At 38.6% G+C, this 18,187-nt stretch overlaps 1 protein-coding gene and 1 pseudogene across 1 annotated transcript; both read left to right on the top strand.

Moving 5' to 3' along the window:
* Positions 1 to 18,187, top strand: part of LOC129356453 (NLR family CARD domain-containing protein 3-like) — a 58,018-nt pseudogene that overhangs the window by 30,765 nt on the left and 9,066 nt on the right.
* LOC129356430 (uncharacterized) lies at positions 5,403 to 17,277 on the top strand. The gene is made up of 6 exons (XM_055026012.1): positions 5,403 to 5,428; positions 12,283 to 12,379; positions 12,743 to 12,789; positions 13,511 to 13,792; positions 15,289 to 15,646; positions 17,223 to 17,277. The coding sequence occupies exons 3-6, from the start codon at positions 12,750 to 12,752 to the stop codon at positions 17,239 to 17,241; spliced, it is 699 nt and encodes a 232-aa protein (XP_054881987.1). The 5' UTR covers positions 5,403 to 5,428; positions 12,283 to 12,379; positions 12,743 to 12,749; the 3' UTR covers positions 17,242 to 17,277.

Below are 18,187 nucleotides of genomic sequence, written 5' to 3'. Positions count from 1 at the left end.
CAATTATACAACCATACATCTTTGAAAAGCATTAGTGGAGCCTCCTGCACAACCAACCAGAAAGTAGCAAGTGGCACATCGTGTTGCTATGCAACGTTGCGGTTGCTAGGCAACAGGGCAGTGCCTGCTGAAACGTCTCATTTTCCAGAAACCAGAACCTGAACCAGAACCAGAACCAGAACCAGAACCTGAACCTGACCAGAACCAGAACCAGAAACCAGAACCAGAACCAGAACCTGAACCAGAACCTGAACCAGAACCTGAACCAGAACCAGAACCAGAACCAGAACCAGAACCTGGACCAGAACCAGAACCAGAACCAGAACCAGAACCTGAACCAGAATCAGAACCAGAACCAGAACCTGAACCTGAACCAGAACCTGAACCTTCGGCTAATAAACAGGATGGTTTTTAACATCTGGGTTGTTTTCAGAAGCAGCAGAAACACAAACTGACGTACAAAGATGTTAGAAATGTGAATTTTCCATCAGAGGTTCTGGTCGGTCTAAGATTGGGAAGCCTGCTCTCTGATCTGGTTTGCTCAGACGGAACCGCTCCGGTTCTGCTCTGGTTCTGCTCCGGTTCTGTTCTGCTCTCTTCGCTCTGGTCTCAGATTTAGTTTGGTGAACCTGCTTGTTTCAGTTCAGAGCCTCTGAAACTCTGCTGAGGTTTTGAGATGAAGGTTACTGCTGCATCTCATCTGACTGACACACACACACCACACACACACACACACACACACACACACCACACACACACACACACACACACACACTGAACCACACTCCAACACACACCTGTGAGCTAATGAGCCGCAGCGAGAGCTGAAGCAGCTGAAGAAAAACCGCTGAGCTTTGCTCATACACACACATACACACACACACACACACACACACACATACACACACACACACACACACACACACACACACACACACACACACACACACGCACACATTCTAGCAGCTGCAGCCAGACCCTGACTGTCGGTGTGTGTGTCTCTCTCTCTCTCTGTGTGTGTGTGTGTGTGTGTGTGTGTGTGTGTGTGTGTGTGTGTGTGTGTGTGTGTGTGTGTATGTGTGTGTGTGTGTGTGTGTGTGTGTGTGTGTGTGTGTGTGTGTGTGTGTTGACCTCCACAGAGGCGCTGAGCATCACTGACCCCCAGCTCTGCTACATCCTGGACGGGTTTCTGGGTCTCTACGGTCTCATCATGACCGGCATGTTCATCAAGGAGAAGGTGGGTCCAAACCCAACAGAACCAGGCAGAACCAGGCAGAACATGTTTCCATGACGGGTCAAACCAGGAACACATTATTATTTAAGACCAAGATTATCATAATCAAGAAGACAGATCAGTAAACTTTACATTTTAATGACCATTTAGCTCTAGAACTGGAAAACATTTTAAATATCTAAATCAATAAAACAAGTGAAATAAAATATCAAAACTATCCTTCAAAAAAAGCTGGTTGAGATTAAACCTGTTATTTGGTAGAAAAAAGGAAAACAATAAACAGTTTTCCTGAAACATTAAGTCATTTTCTGCCTTTAACACATTCAGCAGTGAATACATGAGGATGATTGACAGCACTAAGCCCCTCCTCCTGGCTCTGATTGGTGGTTTTTGCTGCAGGTCGATATTTTCACAGTCGATCAGCTTCATAACAAACTGTCATCACAAACATATTTTTATAAATTCGTTCTTCAGACGGTTTGTGAGTTTTCAGAACTTATTCTGGACCTTCTGTGTTCCAGTTCTTCAGAACCAAAGCGAAGGGCTCAGACGATGGAACCTACGCTGTGAGTCCCGTCGTCTCGTCGTGTCGCAGCTCAGATTTTCTCTTGAATTCGTCTTCATGTGTTTTTGTGTTCAGTCTCTCAGCAGAGCGACGGGCGACACCTACGAGCGCTGATGACCGACCCGGAGCGAGGACGGGTGAGTCCAGATGTCCGGTTCTGAAGGTTCTGGTTCTGTTCAGATGCTTCATCTTGTTTCTTCTCATTGTGTCTCTCAGAACCGCCGAGCGCCGGATGACTCCACCTACACGGTACCAGACGAACCGTCCAGAACAGAACCGCAGTGACCTCTGGATGTTTATCTAACTGGTTCTGTTGGGTTTCAGGGCCTGCAGAAACGATCAGAACCGACGTATAAAGAGCTTCCTGTGAGGAGAGAGGTGAGCGTCTGAACACGATGAGGTTCTGTCAGGTTCTGGAACCGGTTGCATTAAAAACTCTTGTTTTGCAGCGTCAGCGGAAGAACGAGCAGGTTTACCAGGTGAGTACCGACCGGACCGGACGGACCGGACGCTCCGACCGTCCAAACATCTGCTCTGATCAGCTGATTGATTAACTGATGGGCTGCTTTCAGGTCTGAGCTCGGTCACCAGAGACACCTACGACTCCCTGCAGATGCAGCCGCTTCCGGCCCGCTAACCGGGTCGGTTCTGAAGAATCCTGCAGATCAGCACCAAGTTTTACTCTGATGGACCGACGGCTCCTCAACATCTGGGAATTTAAGGCTTTTTCCACCAGATTTGGAGCTTTAAAATTCTGAAATATGACAGTTTTTTATTTAGAGCTCATCAATGTGATCAATAGTTTTGATTAGTTTAAAGGGAAATCAATAATTCCACTCATTAATTAGCATTCTATGCCGAGAAGTTTCACTGTTGTGTAAATATTTGTATGAGGATGAGAAACAGGAGGAAACCTGCTCAATAGTTTTCTGCTTCTAATGTCTGACTGTGTGAAGTCTGAAGAACCTGAAGTCAGTTTGAACTGGATGGAAACACAAGAAGGACAATTTAAAACACATTTAGTCAAATCAGAGATAAAATCAAATGAAAATAGATATTTAGGTTAACATTAATATGATGGACATTATGATCATTTAATTGTTATTCTGCTGTTTTAATCATATTTCTTGTCTCCTATGACTCATTTTTATTAACTTTTGTTGTTTTTTTATGTTTTCCTGAGAATTTCTGCTGTTTTTAGAATGTTATTAAATGTTATTAAATGTTATTAGAATGATGATTAAATGAGTCTTAAATAAACATCTGTTACTCATTTCTGCCTCCTGGTGGACAGAATGAAGGTTTGCAATAATAAAGATTTACCTATAATTTATTCAATTTTGCCAGTAGAATTAGTTTACTTATTTAATTGGAAGATTGTTTCACTCATAATTTGGGTAAATGTTATAAATGTTATCAGTGAAATAATCTGCATGATTCATCAATATTAAGAAATAATTGACTGAAAAGAAGCTCATGTGTTTTGCTGAACTTATTAGTCACTGGCTCCCAGTGAGGGACCAGACCAAGAGCAGCAAGAGACCAACTAGAACTAGAAGTCAGGGTTTCCTCTGCTTCATCAGCCGCCGGGCTGATACTGTTGTACTGTAGTGAGAAGGGGCGGAGCCTGAGGTGAGTCAGGAACAATAAGATCAGGAGAAACAGATTATTCACTTTTATCAGTAAAACAATCAGAGGAGGGCTTCACAACCCTCCTCTGAATTATGACACTCAAAACTTTGTAATATTTTTAACCCAAAAACGCAGTGGGCCGCTGATGGACGACCTTATGACCCCACCCTGAACTGTTCCCAGGAAATTTCTGCATCAGGAATTTTGTGTTAAATGATATTTACTAGTTTGATTAACATTGATCTGAAACCTTCACCTTCCATTTATGACACATCAGAAAAGGTTCCTGCTGGACGGATCTTAATGTTGGAGGTTGAAACTTTTTTTTTTCAGGCATGTTGGCAACGAGGAAACATTCCTGCACAGCAGAGACAGAAACTGGTAAACATCTTCCAGTGAACGGCTGCAGCAAGTTAAAACCTGTTTGTAACTCTGCAGGTTTTTAACTTTCGTTGGAAACGTTTGAGACAAACTAGTTGAACAACTTAAAGCCTCCATCTAAGAGAGGCCAAGATTAAAGAAGTTTATGTTCAGTAGTGAAGGAGGATCAGGTGAGAATCATCATGGAAAGACAAAAGATAAAATGAAAAATAAAAAAGATTAGAAACTGAAAAAGTTGTGAAATCTTTGCCATTTAGGAAAATGTTAAACTTTAAAAAAATGTTGTGAACTATGTTTCAGATTCTTTATTTATTATTATTATTATTATTATTATTATTATTTGACTTTTAAATGAACTTTCTGGCCAAAATTTAGCATCAGAGCTAAAAAGATAATAAATGTGTAGCAGTTGAATGATGTTAGCTAATGCTAATGCTAATTAATGTCTATGGTGACCTTTGACCTTCCTGCCAGGGTTCTTGAGTTATTCTGAAATGTTTGTTTTTTATTTCTAAAAGTAAACAAAAACTATTTTAAACAGGATCAGGAACTGAAGTCGGTCATGTAGTGAAAGACGACTGGATGGATCCGACTGACTGAAACTTTAACAACAAACATCCACAAGTTACTGGATGATAAAAACTATTTCCTCCTTTCTGGGTCTTTTTCTTCTGCCCAGATCATTGATTAATATCTGGATCAATACAGTGGAGATGCAGAGGAGATAATAATGTTCCTGTAAAGCTGATCACAGTCAAAAGACGTTTTACACCAAGATTGAATCAAACTGACGGCTTTAAAACTTTTACACAGTAATGTTTCATTTTAGAGTTGTTCATGAAGAACTGGAGGCTGCAGAGCCGACAGGCTGGAAAACCATCAATCTGTCCTGATCAGAACCAGAACCAGAACCAGGCACCAATAGAAAGAAAATTATTTAAAACTAAATGAGCAAACTGATGAAGGAGGAAACATTCCTGCACAGCAGAGACAGAAACTCATAAACATCTTCCAGTGAACGGCTGCAGCAAGTTAAAACCTGTTCAGGAGGTTTAATTTTCGTTGGAAACGTTTGAGACAAACTATTTGAACAACTTAAAGCCTCCAGGCTAAAAGAGACATAGGTTAAAGAACTTATGTTCAGCAGTGAAGGAGGATCAGGTGAGAATCATCATGGAAAGTTTCCTTCATATCAACATTAAACAAGATTAAATAAAATGAATAAAATCTGTATTTAATATGAACATGTCAGATGGAGAAACATCAACATTTCAAGGTTCTTGGTTCTGTTGGCTCAGATCATAACAAGCAGCAACTATTATTACTTTTATTTGTTAAATTTCTTTATAGATGAAACTGAAAATCTCCATTAATTTAATAAAATATTGATTAAAATCCTGAATATGTTTCAAACTTAAAGAAGCTTTAAACCTAAACGTGAACTTGTTGTTTAACATTTATTTCCTGGTTTCTTGTTATTCAACAGGTGAACACACTCTGCTGTCAGGGGGCGGAGCCTCAGGTGGGTCCCATTAAAGTTCTGGAGAATCGGGTGCGGTTCTCCAGTTCGCTCCCACTGGGTTGTGTGAACAGAAGAGAAGCAAAGATCTGATCAGGTGAGTTTTAACTCCACAATCTTCTGGTTTCCAGTCCTGACTGGTTTCTCTCTCTGAGCTGCTGGTTCTGGTTCTGGTTCTGGTTCTGGGTTCAGCTGAGATATCTGGTTCCTGGTTGGTGGATGAAAATATTTCGATATGAAGTCAATAATTTATGATCAGAGAGGAGCAGAGGACAGCTGATCACATTTCAATCAATTATTGATCAGTAAGAAGTGATTATGGTGAAATATCAACACAGCGCCCCCTAGAGTATTTAAAAACATCCACTGCTGTTATTTAGACCTGAACTGAGTTAAAACATCAAACCATCAGAACTGAGAAAAATTACTATTGGACCCGTTTACACTCCCAGCAGGAAGTCGGCCATTTTGGATCAAATGTCTTGTTTGTTGTTTTTTAATGTAAAAACAAATAAAAAATGTCAGATTTGTCCTGGAGAGCTCAGAGGTTTAAGCAGAAGAAAACTGTCCTCCACTCTGATCGTCGTTCATTTTCTCTCATTTTGATTTTTAAAATGATTGATTAATATTAAATCACAATCTGCTAACTATTGGTTGAATCACAGCGATTTCTAATAATCTATATCACTGCTAACACTTAAAAGGAAACCTGTTTGTGTATTTTATATTTCAGTCACTTCATACATTCAATGACAGTGATATTAAATAATTTTGTTGTTTTTAACAAAGTTTTAAATAGTTTTAAATTTTGGTGAATGAGAGAAATTTACAGAAGTTTGGCTATCTGTGAATCTTTAGAGTTTTATTTTTACTCTGTTTTTGATTCATTGTTAAATGTTTGGATTTTTCTATTTCATATCAATGAACTGAGTCTGGTGGCAGGATTTTGACCTTTGACCCTTGTGGTTCAGTTGTTTCCCTTCTCTGTAAAAATGTAGCAAACTTGATTGTGAAAAGAGACAAAACAGCGCCACCTAGAGTGACTCCAACACGATCAACATCTTTCCACAGTTTTTTATTGTACAATAGTGAGAAGGGGCGGAGCCTGAGGTGAGTCAGGAATCATAAGATCAGGAGATCATTCACTGTTTATCAGTGAAACAATCACAATAAAAGTTTTATAGTTGCTTTAATAAGATTGGATAATTTATCTAAACTTTTAAAGCAGAAACTGGATTAAAGTCTGACTTTAAATCCAAAACCATCTGAAAGTTTTTACACCCTTTAAACATCATCATATTTTCATTTCCCAGTTTCCTGATATTCATGTGAAACCAAAACAAAGTTTAATATTAATGATATTATTTAAGTTGTTGCTTAATTAGATAAAATCTGATGAACGGTTTTCAGATTTTCCACCAAATTATTGATCAATCATTTCAGTCCAGGCTGCAGGTGGTTCAGTTGAAAGCTGATCAAGCTGTAAAGAATCAACAGCGCCCTCCAGAGGAACAACAGTCTAATGACATCTGAACCTGGTGACATCACAAATCCACTTCCTGTGGTTGTTGATTAGTGCAGTTTGTTGATCTTTAGGTAAAAAGTTTTAGAACCAGGATCTCAGTTTCAGGCTAAGTTAACTCAGAGTTTACAGAAGCAGAGTTTGTTGAAACTTATTTAAGTGATTATAATCAGAACCTAAACATGAGAATCATTGACTTTGAATGTTTGTGTTCTGAGATGAATCATCCTGAGAGATGAACTAATTATCAGGAATCTCAATCTGTCCCAACCAACCAAATAATCTCAGATTACATGATGGTGTTTGTTGAATGATATTGATCTTATTACAATCATCTATCATCTCTGTACAGCAGATGTTCACATATTAATCCTCTCATTATTGTCAGACTCCAGAGACGGTTTGTTTCTGTTTTTATGAAGCTCTTCTTGTTCCACTGAGGAGTGGAGGAATATTTCAAGCCTCAGCAGGTTTCAGCATCTCACTTTAATCCATCTGTGATTCTCCAACGTGAGAAACTGAAGACGTTGATTACCTGCATGTCTGATCTTGTCTCAGGATTCAGATATGCAGAGCTTCAGTTCTTGCTCTTTTCTTCTACCAATCATTCAGATCCGTGTGAAGTTGGTTCCTCTGAAGGAATGAGTTTCTGGTCTACGTCTCTGTTTATGGGGAAAAACAACCTGAAGTCTTAATTCCTCCTGCACAATCAAGTTAAAGTCAAACTGTTTGACTCTGACATAATTTTATTGGTGAAACATCAAAGTTTGAGGCCTGGATCAAACATTTAACATTTTGATAACTTTTAATTCTCCAAGGTTTACAAGAATACTGTCAAGAAAATCTGAGATCATCCCACTTCCCCATGCTGGAGAGTTTAATTTAACAGTAACAATAAATAAAGTTACCTTTAAAATCAGTCACACAAGTGACATCTAGACCCAACAGTAGACCCAGACTGCAATAAAATAAATCTGGTTGTGTGTGTTGTTTTAATTATAATTATCTTTTTATCTAATCATAAGAAATCATAGAGAGAGATGAGACAGGAAGAGCAGGTTTCCTGGAAACTGAGGAAGTTTCCAGCCTGCAGATTTATAAAAATATCTGAGATTATTCCTTATTAAAAGCATAAAAGTTTGAAAGGATGAAATGTAAACATTTGAGTAATTAGATAAGATTTAAAGTAAAGTACTTATATTAATATTGGTTTACTTATAACAATACTTACTGACACTTGTGGAAAAACGTACAAGTAAAACAAGTAACTGTAACTTCTGTAATAACTCACATTATAATAACAAGAGTAATAAGTTGAGCAACCCTGATCCAACCAAAGGTTCCTCTTTTGCTCTCACCCTTTATTGGGTTTATCCACCATTTTGGTGCATTAGCATTGGCTAACACTGTTGCTGTGCTTGTTTCATTGGCTGATGGACAGATGACCTCATATCCATCACTCTCTTGGAGACATTTTGTCCTGATGTCTTAATGTCTCAGGGTTGCTCAACGATGCTCCCATGTCTCTGAGACGTTTAAGTTGTTCAATCATCTATCTTCAAATGAGGCGTTGGTCATCTCTGCTCTCCTGTTAGTCCTCTTTGACCCTTGACCTTTCACCTTCCATCTACCTCCAACACATCATCAGTGATCTTTAATAGCAGTTACACATTTTACACCATTTCAAGTTCAATGTTATAATCCTTTTAGTTCCTTTAATTTAGCATTAATTTATAATTTTATGATAATCACAGCTTATTACTCTTATTATAATTATAATGTGAGTTATTACACATGTTCTGAAAAGAAACCAAGAATAATCTATTATTGTAATTATTTAATACCAAAGTTACAGTTACTTGTCTTACTTGTACGTTTTTCCACAAGTGTCAGTAAGTATTGTTATAAGTAAACCAATATTAATATAAGTACTTTACTTTAAATCTTATCTAATTACTCAAAATGTTTAGATTTCATCCTTTCAAACTTTTATGCTTTTAATAAGGAATAATCTCAGATATTTTTATAAATCTGCAGGCTGGAAACTTCCTTCCTCAGTTTCCAGGAAACCTGCTCTTCCTGTCTCATCTCTCTCTATGATTTCTTAAGATTAGATAAAAAAGATAATTATAATTAAAGCAAAGTTTGCAGGAGACAAAAACAACACACACAACCAGATTTATTTTATTGCAGTCTGGCTCTACTGTTGGGTCCAGATGTCGCTTGTGTGACTGATTTTAAAGGTAACTTTATTTGTTGTTACTTGTTACGTCCGCCAGGACGCCATATTTAAAAGGACACGTAGACAAAAGGATTCCAAGAAAAATATTCCTTTATTCATTTTTTTTCTTTTCTTTTAGACTTCCTTGTCCTTTTCTACTTGTTTTTTTCTGTAAAGGAAGGAAAGAACCCCTCTTCCCGTGTCCCAAACGTAACAAAAAAGTAAGAGAAAAAAGTTCAACAGAAAGGTGGACCTGGTGAGCCGGTCCAAAGAAACAAAAAGGTACAGCAGGGGGCCAACCCTATACAGGGCCGTCGAAGCCCCTGCTAGTACCAGACTAAAGAAAATAGGGAAAAATAATATAAGCTATTAACACAAAATGACCGAAAACAGGACAACCGGACTCACCAGGCCAAAACAGACCAAAAACAACCAAAAAAATCCCCATGGCAGGCAGGAGGCATCACAAGGGTCCAAAGGCCGACAAAGTTGGAGGAGCCTCCTCCGGGCGCATCCCTGTTGGAGGTGGAGATGGAGGTGGGAGCGAGAGAGAGAGAGAGCGGCTGGGCAACCATTACAACCCAGCCTATATATATAGGCCGTCCTCGCCCACCAATTAAAGCCAAACTAATTACAAAAAGAATCACTACCCTAAAAATATATTAAACACAAAACCACTCAACTTAAATCAATACAAAATTATTTAAGAAAATAAAAATAATTAGAGAGTGCCCAAAGAACATAACATTACTATTAACTGAAATCTCCAGCATGGGGAAGTGGGATGATCTCAGATTTCCTGACATAATAAACACAAAAACACAAAGTGATGCAACATAGAATCAATAATCAAAAACTACATTAAGTCAATGCCATAACAATGCAATAAAACATTTATAATATTTAACTCAGCCAATGGACTTTGATCTACTGGGCCCTTCAAAATCTCTGTTAATAAACATGAACCTACTTTATGCAGACAATGCAGTCAGTATTGGATACACTTGCAGCACTTTCAGCCAATAATCAGTGAGTATTGATTACATTTCAAATTCAATTCTAAACAGGTGAGTTTTTAGTTGAGATTTAAAGGATGTCAGGGTTTCAGCTATTTTACAGTTTTCTGGAAGTTTGTTCCAGATTTGTGGTGCATAGATGCTGAAAGCTGCTTCTCCTCTGTTGGTTCTGGTTCTGGGGAACCAGAACCTGAGAGGTCACTTGTGTGATCGTCCATCTCTCTCAGAGGTTCTATCAGCGACTGTCAAACCAGGTCGCTGAGCGGCTGAATAGGGGAATCTTTGTTGACGCGCCAGCTGATCAAAAACGCAATCCAAGTTGCATTTAAGTTGATTTATTTTGCCAATATCCAAAGCGTCAGTGTCCACACAGCATAAAAACGGATCCGTAGCTTCTGGTCTTGTCCTAAACTAAGTGATTCTGGAAGGACACTTTTGAACTCTCAGTGTTATTTTCAGGAGAAATGTTCCAAAAACTCCCTTGGTGGCAGTTCTGGGAGTAATACCCGATGGAATGGACAGGAAGGGTGATAGATATCTTCTAAGTATCTTGCTCACAGCAGCCTTGAAATGTATAACTATCAGGTGGCTGAAACCAGGGCCTCCTACATATAACACATGGATACAAAAAATCTGGGACATTTATCTGATGGAAGGAATCACATATTCCTTAAGGCTTCAAAAAAACAGTTTTTGATATAAGGTGGAGCCCGGTCTTACCGTTACTAATTCAATGACGCCCTTACAGGATTGCCGTTGGCACCTGTATGTATGGGTCAGTTAGAATACCATGGTGTTTAAGAATGTGAGGACCATCTTATGTCAGAGGGGATTTAATTGTGTGTCTTGTATTATTTTTTATTTTTATTTTGTTGTTCTTGTGTGATGTTTGTACTGGTATGTATTCCTTATTGCCTATGTTAGATCATTTGATGTCTCATCTTTTGTCAAGTTATAATGCAGAAGATAAATGTCAGTAAGAGACAGACGAATGCAACTGTGGACATGTGTTGTTAAAAATAAATAAAAATAAAGTTTAAAAAATAAAAAAACGGATCCGTAGAAAAAACAGTGAATAAAGACAAAATGTGCTAAATTGAAGCGGTCAGCAAAAAGTAAACCTTCCTCCATCACCCACTCACTACTTCACCCAGGTGAGCAACAGCTGATCTATAATCACTAACGACATCACGTGATCCCCTCTACGCCTGTCCACAACAGATTCCCTTTTTAGTTCTTAGTATCAGCGTTAGGGAAAGACAAACAAGGTGATTGATTTTACTTATTTGATTATTTCTGCTACTTCATTAAGCTGTACTGACTCTTGCAAAAGTGCTTTACTAATAAAATATTTAGCCTAAAGAAAATGTAAAAGATGTGGACATTCAATTAATGAGTCACCTCAAAGTTCTTTGATGGTAGTAAAATAGCTGTGATGTTTGATTCTGGGGAAGAAAAACTAGGTCATGTTTATAGGTTGCTTTAGCCCAAATCTAAAACTACATCCTTGGGACTCGTCAGAGTCACTAAAACCAACCTGATTCAGTAACAAGTGCAAGTTGTAACAAAGAGGAGGAGCGACCGTTAACAGATGTGCTCTGTGGAACCAGTTGGCTGCTCAGTCTGGCTGATTCACAGGGGGAAGAAGGACGAGACATCTGGATGGAGGCCGTCAGTAACCAGGCGAATCCTTTCTGGATGCAGCTAAACAGAGTTTACTTCAGTTCTGGACAGATTTAGGAAACTCAATTCACCCGTTAGACAGAGAGCTGGTAGCACATCTCCTCTCTGAAGAGGAAGTAGTGACTGAGAGAGGACAGAGTGAAGGAGGGGGGCAGAGGTTGCGCAACAACAATACCTGCTGTAAGAAGCCAATACATCTAAATTCCTTGGACTAAATTCATCATGTGACATGTCAAAAATGACCTTTGACCCTCCCTCCAATAGTTATTTCCTGTGTTGAAGGCTTTGTGTAGCAAGTTTCAAATATGTACAGTGAGTCGTTTTGATTGGTCGCCTTTAGGGTTGTAGAGGTTTAATTCCACTAAGTTCTCCAGTTTGGTCCCAGTCAGCAGCTTCAGCAGAACCAGTCAGAACTTGGTTTGTTTCAACAGGATGAAACTCTGTCAGTCCAGATTCGTCCCTCTCATCCCTCTGTGTCTTTATTTCTGCTGCTTCTCATCATCACTCAGAGGAAGACGGCAGAGACGGTGAGGACAACTGGTCACCTGAAAACTAAACGCCTGAGCAGGAGGCCAGACGCATTTCTGGAGGACATTTAATCAGCTGGTGATGGCAGCAACACATTACTGTTCAATGGCAACAAACGGGATTTAAAGATGTTTTCATTTCAGTCTGAAGGAAATCTGATCCTAGAATGACTCACAGTCGCTTTCCATCCTTAAATACAAACATTTGGTTCAATAGTGTTGATTTCAGATGTTCTGGAAGAATCAAGTCAGTTTTCATAAAGACAAATTTTAGTTTTAAGGATTAAAGAAATTGTGTTTTTCAGTGGTGTGTTATTGTGTGATTTAAATGAGTATTTTCATCTCTAATCTGGTATTTTTCCATGTAGTTTATCATTTATACCACAGTAAATTATTTATGAGACAAAGTCTGAAAACATAATAAATCCTTCATGTTTTCCAGATAAAAGATGGCGCAGCAGCAGGAAGTCCAGCAGGAAGTGGATTTTGGTAAGTGATCAGAAGCAGAAATGAACCATCATGAAGGAACAAACGGACCAATCAGCCCGTGTTGCTGCCATGTGATGAACCTCAGCCTCAGAGTATTTATTGTTTTCATGCTTCCTGTTCAGTGAAGATCTGCTGGAAACTGAGTTTCTGTGAAACCTGAAGATAAAATCTGGACTCAGATGGAAACAGAACTAAAAGGAACCAAAGTGAAGAACATCTTCAGGAATATTTACTATATTCACTAATTAATTTATCCAATAATCACATCATTTATTACTAATTTATTATCAAAGACTTGCTGTTTCTATTATCCCAACATTTGGTGATAGAGATGCTGAAGCTTAAAGATGGAGATTAAAAACTTGTTGAAAGTAAAGACAGAAAAGTGATGAAAATGTTAATCAGTCGATATTTTCATCAATAACATCAGAGTTTCCTGTTTTCCTGAAATAGTTCAGCTCTATATTTAGAAGGTGTTTGTTTTATTGTTCTTCCTGCAGTGAGGAAACAAATGATGAACAGAAGCTTCATTTGTTCTCATGTAGACAGAATCAGTGGTCATCACTCAGATATGAGGCAGAAACACAACAGCAGGTTCAGACCTGAGGAGCTGATCAACAGACTCTGAGGAGAATCTCTGGATGGAGCAACAGGAAGAGTTGATCTTCATCAGGTTTGTCTCTCAGATGTAAATTAATCCTGTTTCTGTTTCTGCCTGCAGAGGAAAAACTTTTCAAGGTTCGCTCTGAGTTTGTGAAGGAAGTTTCTGAGGAAATCCTGAAACGGCTCCTTGATGAGCTTCTATCAGATGAGGTGTTTGGTGATTTGGAGGATGAGGGTATACTGCAGATGAACCGAACCAGAGCAGACAAGGCCCGCGACACCATAGATGCTGTGAGAAAGAAAGGACAGAGAGCCTGCAGGTTGATGATCAAACATCTTCATCACATGGATCCAACTCTGTCCAACCAGCTGGGTTTGTCCTCTGCCTCCTTTGGTCCAGGTGAGACACAAAGTTCATTAAAGCTGCTTTTACAGCCTCTATTGTCTTTGATTAAACTATAAATGATAAATAATATGATCTCTTCTAATATTTCCTGATTTCAAAATTTGTTGCGACAGAGGAAAAGTTAAATATATTAATGTGCTTGATGTTTAAAGACATAATGGATTCTCAGTTCAGTCTGTTGAATATTAAACTGAATGAAACTCAAATGCAACTGAATATGTCGTTATGACTTGTTACATTTTAAAAATTGATGGGTAAATATGGATTATATTTTTTTGACACTGAATGATGATCAACAAAAAACTTCAGCACAACTTGTGAACCCAGTGGAGATAAAATAAATGCTTCTGTACATTTTTTAAATCATCAAACATTTTCAGTACATTTTAAAATAAATGTACTCAATTATATTTCTATACTGCAGAGATATATAAATCATCAGAGGCCAATTCTCCTCTGTTTGCAGCAATGGAGAACCTCCAGGTTCTGGTTCTGATTGACTCAAATGAAGCCAAATATTTAATATTTTCTTGCAGAAATTCATTGCTGGATCTAAACATAATAATAAAGGCTCACTAGAAATATAAATACATTTTGGTATTCTATGCAGTAAAAGATGTAAACCATTAGCCACGCCTGAACTTTATGTATTTTAAGTGCAAATTCACACAACAGCAAGCTAATATTATTTATTTTGGTCTTTTGTGCAAACAGCAGCTGCATCGTTTCTCTCGTCTTTATTGTTTTCTGTTCTTCAGAGCGACAAACTAAAATCCGGAACATGGAATATATTTTGATGTAAATCTTCCCAATAGACATGTGTACTGTGTATATACAATCATAGAAAGTTAGTCAGTGGTCTCAGCTTTGTTTCAGGACAGATGATTAATAAATTCAAGGCCTAAACATTTACATGGATCATCAGACGATGTTTGAGCTGCTGAGAATCTCTTCTGCTTTAGGTACAATAAGACATTTGTAAAACTTTGATCTTAGTGCTTTTTTCCCACTAGATTTATTTTGATCAGGATTACAATTTCAAATAAAACTGTTTGATAAAACTCAAAGGTCAGAGGTCACTCTGCGTTAAACATTTCTGAAACCTCAATTAGAGAAAAACATGAAAAAATTTAAATGAGCAAAACTAATTTTAATCATCTCTGTGCAGTAAGAAATATATTTACAGTTTTTGTTACCTAGCAGATTTTATCAGGTTTGAGCTTTTTATTTATTTACTTTTTCATTTATCTGTCGCCTCAGTGAGATCAAGCCTGAGTTTTTCACAGAATTACAAATTAAATCTCAAAATTTATCCCTCAAAGACTAAAGTTGGAATGTTTTTCTTGTTTACATGAGAATATTATTGGTTATCTATAAAATTAAATTATTTCTTCATTAAAGTTTCCATTCAAACCTCCTCAGAGAAAATCAAATGTAATTGTTTCATTGTGATTAACTGAAGTGTCTCCTGTCTTTGTCTGTTTTTCCAGATATTGTTGGTCTGTATCAGCCTGACCTTAAAGCATCTCTGAAGATGATGTTCCAGAGTCTCTCTGAAGGCTTCGCTGAACATGGAAATAAAACCGATCTGAACCAGATCTACACTGAGCTCTACATCACAGAGGGGTCAACTAGAGAGGTCAACCAGGAACATGAGGTCAGACAGATTGAAACAGCATCCAGGAATCAAGAAACAGTCAGAAGAGAAGACATCTTTAAAGTCCCACCTGGAGGAGATCAACCAATCAGAACAGTGATGACCATGGGCGTGGCTGGCATTGGGAAAACACTGTTAACACAGAAGTTCACTCTGGACTGGGCTGAAGGCAAAACCAACCAGAACATTGAGTTCATATTTCCATTCACCTTCAGAGAACTGAATTTACTGAGAGAAGAAAAGTTCAGCTTATTAGAACTGATTCATGAACGATTCACTAAAACCAAAGGAATCAGAAACTTTGAATCGTTCCAGGTTCTGTTCATCTTTGATGGTCTGGATGAAAGTCGATTTAGTCTGGATTTCACCAACAATCTGATCCTGACTGATGTTACAGAGTCCAGCTCAGTGGATGTTCTGCTGACAAACCTCATCAGGAGGAAACTGCTTCCCTCAGCTCTCCTCTGGATAACCACACGACCTGCAGCAGCCAATCAGATCCCTGCTCAGTGTGTTGACATGGTGACAGAGGTCAGAGGGTTCACTGACCCCCAGAAGGAGGAATACTTCAGGAAGAGATTCAGAGATGATGAAGAGAAGGCCAGCAGGATCATCTCCCACATCCAGAAATCCAAAAGTCTCCACATCATGTGTCACATCCCCGTCTTCTGCTGGATCACTGCTAAAGTTCTGGAGAATGTGATGAAGACCAGAGAGAGAGAGAACTACCCAAGACTCTGACTGAGATGTTCATAAAGTTCCTGCTGGTTCAACTCAAAATCAAGGAGGAAAAATATGATGGAGGAAAAAAGAGCAAATCTATCTGGAGTCCAGAGAACAGGAAGCTGATTGAGTCTCTAGGAAAAACTGGCTTTTGATCAGCTGCTGAAGGGAAACCTGATCTTCTATGACAAAGAGCTCACACAGTGCGGCATCAACATCCAAGATGCTGCGTTGTTCTCAGGAGTTTCACTGAGATGTTTAAAAGAGAGAGAGGGACACGCGACGTCTCCGTCTACTCCTTTGTTCATCTGAGCATCCAGGAGTTTCTGGCTGCAGTCTACATGCTCCACTGCTTCACCAGCAGGAAGTCAGAGGAGATCAAGACGTTCCTGGGAGACGAATACAGAGAAACATCTCTAGATGAGTTCATGAAGAAAGTCATGTATAAATCCTCAGCAGTAAAAATGGCCACCTGGACCTGTTTGTCCGCTTCCTTCATGGTCTCACTGTGGAGTCCAACCAGAGAGTCTTAGAAGATCTGCTGGGTCAGACAGAGACCAGTCCAGAAACCATCCAGAGAATCATCACCAACCTGAAGGAGATGAACACTGATTATATCTCTCCTGACAGAAGAATCAACATCTTCTACTGTCTGGTGGAGATGAACGACGTCTCATTTTATCAGGAGATCCAACGGCTGCTGGATTCAGGGAAGAAGCTCTCAGTGACTGACTGTTCAGCTCTGGCCTTCATGCTGCAGATGTCAGAGGTTCTGGATGAGTTGGACCTGGAGAAGTACAACACATCAGATAAAGAACGACTGAGACTGGTTCCAGCTGTGAGGAACTGCAGAAAGGCTCGGTGAGTCCAGATGTTTTCATTGTGTGATGCTGATTCAGCTCTATTGTCCTCCTGTTTCTTCTTCTGTCTTCAAGTTGATTCTGGATGTTTTTGCTCTTTATCTACTTCCTTCATCCTCTGGATTATTTTTCATAAACTTTATATTTTGTTGTTTTTACAGTTTCAGAAATATAAATACTTTGAACATTCAAACCTCCACTAACAAAAGCTGCAAAGTATCTTGTTGAACAAAGACAATCAAATAATAAAACAATGAAACCCAAAGTGAGAACTTTCACAATAAAACTAGATGATTACATTGATCCTCCAGTTGGTTCCAGGTTCAGGTTTCTTCTCTTCCAATATTTTTATTGATCAGCAGAAAGTCTTCATGACAGTCAGTCTCTCCACTGGATGAATTTCCTTAATTATTTCCTTCCAGTCTAATGTGAATGTTCTGATCATCATCATCATCATCATCATCAGTGTTGCATGTTATTCGCCCAGGAAAACATTAAAACATTCTGGGGAGGAAATTTCACATGTTCTCTGATGAGATTAAAATAAGTTGTGTCAAACTGACTGTCTGTTCGTGTCTGCTGCTCCTTTGTGGTGTTAATTTAAAAACTCAGCATGCAGAAGCTGCTGGTTGCTTATCTTGACTCTGAGAGCATTCTGCTAAAGAAACCAGGTTCTGCAGAGCAAGAGAGACGTTTTGTAACAAGCAGAAATATTAAGTAGGGAACTGGTTACAGGTCTGAGAACAAACACAAAGCGTTCGGTTCCCCATGTACACTCAATCAATCAATCAATCAATCAATCAATCAATCAATCAATCAATCAATCAATCAATCAATCAATCAATCAATCAATCAATCAATCAATCAATCAATCAATCAATCAATCAATCAATCAATCAGTCAATCTGATTGATTGATGTACACTCACTGCTAAGTTAATGAGGAATATTCATGAATATTTATCTTATGCTAGTCGACACATACAGTTACATTTAGCTATCAAGCTGCAGCATTTATGATGCTGCACTATGCTGCAGCATCATAAATGCTGCAGCATAGTGCAGCATCATAAATGCTGCACTATGCTGCAGCACTTATGATGCTGCAGCTCGTGGTAAAAATGAGTCAATTTTTTAAAATAAAGTGTTT

Source organism: Poeciliopsis prolifica, unplaced genomic scaffold, assembly GCF_027474105.1.
Source record: "Poeciliopsis prolifica strain line A6 unplaced genomic scaffold, Auburn_PproV2 SCAFFOLD171, whole genome shotgun sequence".
Classification (NCBI taxonomy): Eukaryota; Metazoa; Chordata; class Actinopteri; order Cyprinodontiformes; family Poeciliidae; genus Poeciliopsis; species Poeciliopsis prolifica.
This window is presented reverse-complemented; position numbering and strand designations above follow the sequence as displayed.

What these genes read in the sequence shown, in the direction of transcription:
- LOC129356430 (XM_055026012.1), top strand. Translation starts at nt 12,750, where the DNA reads ATGGCGCAGCAGCAGGAAGTCCAGCAGGAAGTGGATTTTG. An exon ending in CCAGCAGGAAGTGGATTTTG is followed by an intron (nt 12,790 to 13,510) that starts GTAAGTGATCAG and finishes TTCTGCCTGCAG; the next exon opens with AGGAAAAACTTTTCAAGGTT. An exon ending in CTCTGCCTCCTTTGGTCCAG is followed by an intron (nt 13,793 to 15,288) that starts GTGAGACACAAA and finishes CTGTTTTTCCAG; the next exon opens with ATATTGTTGGTCTGTATCAG.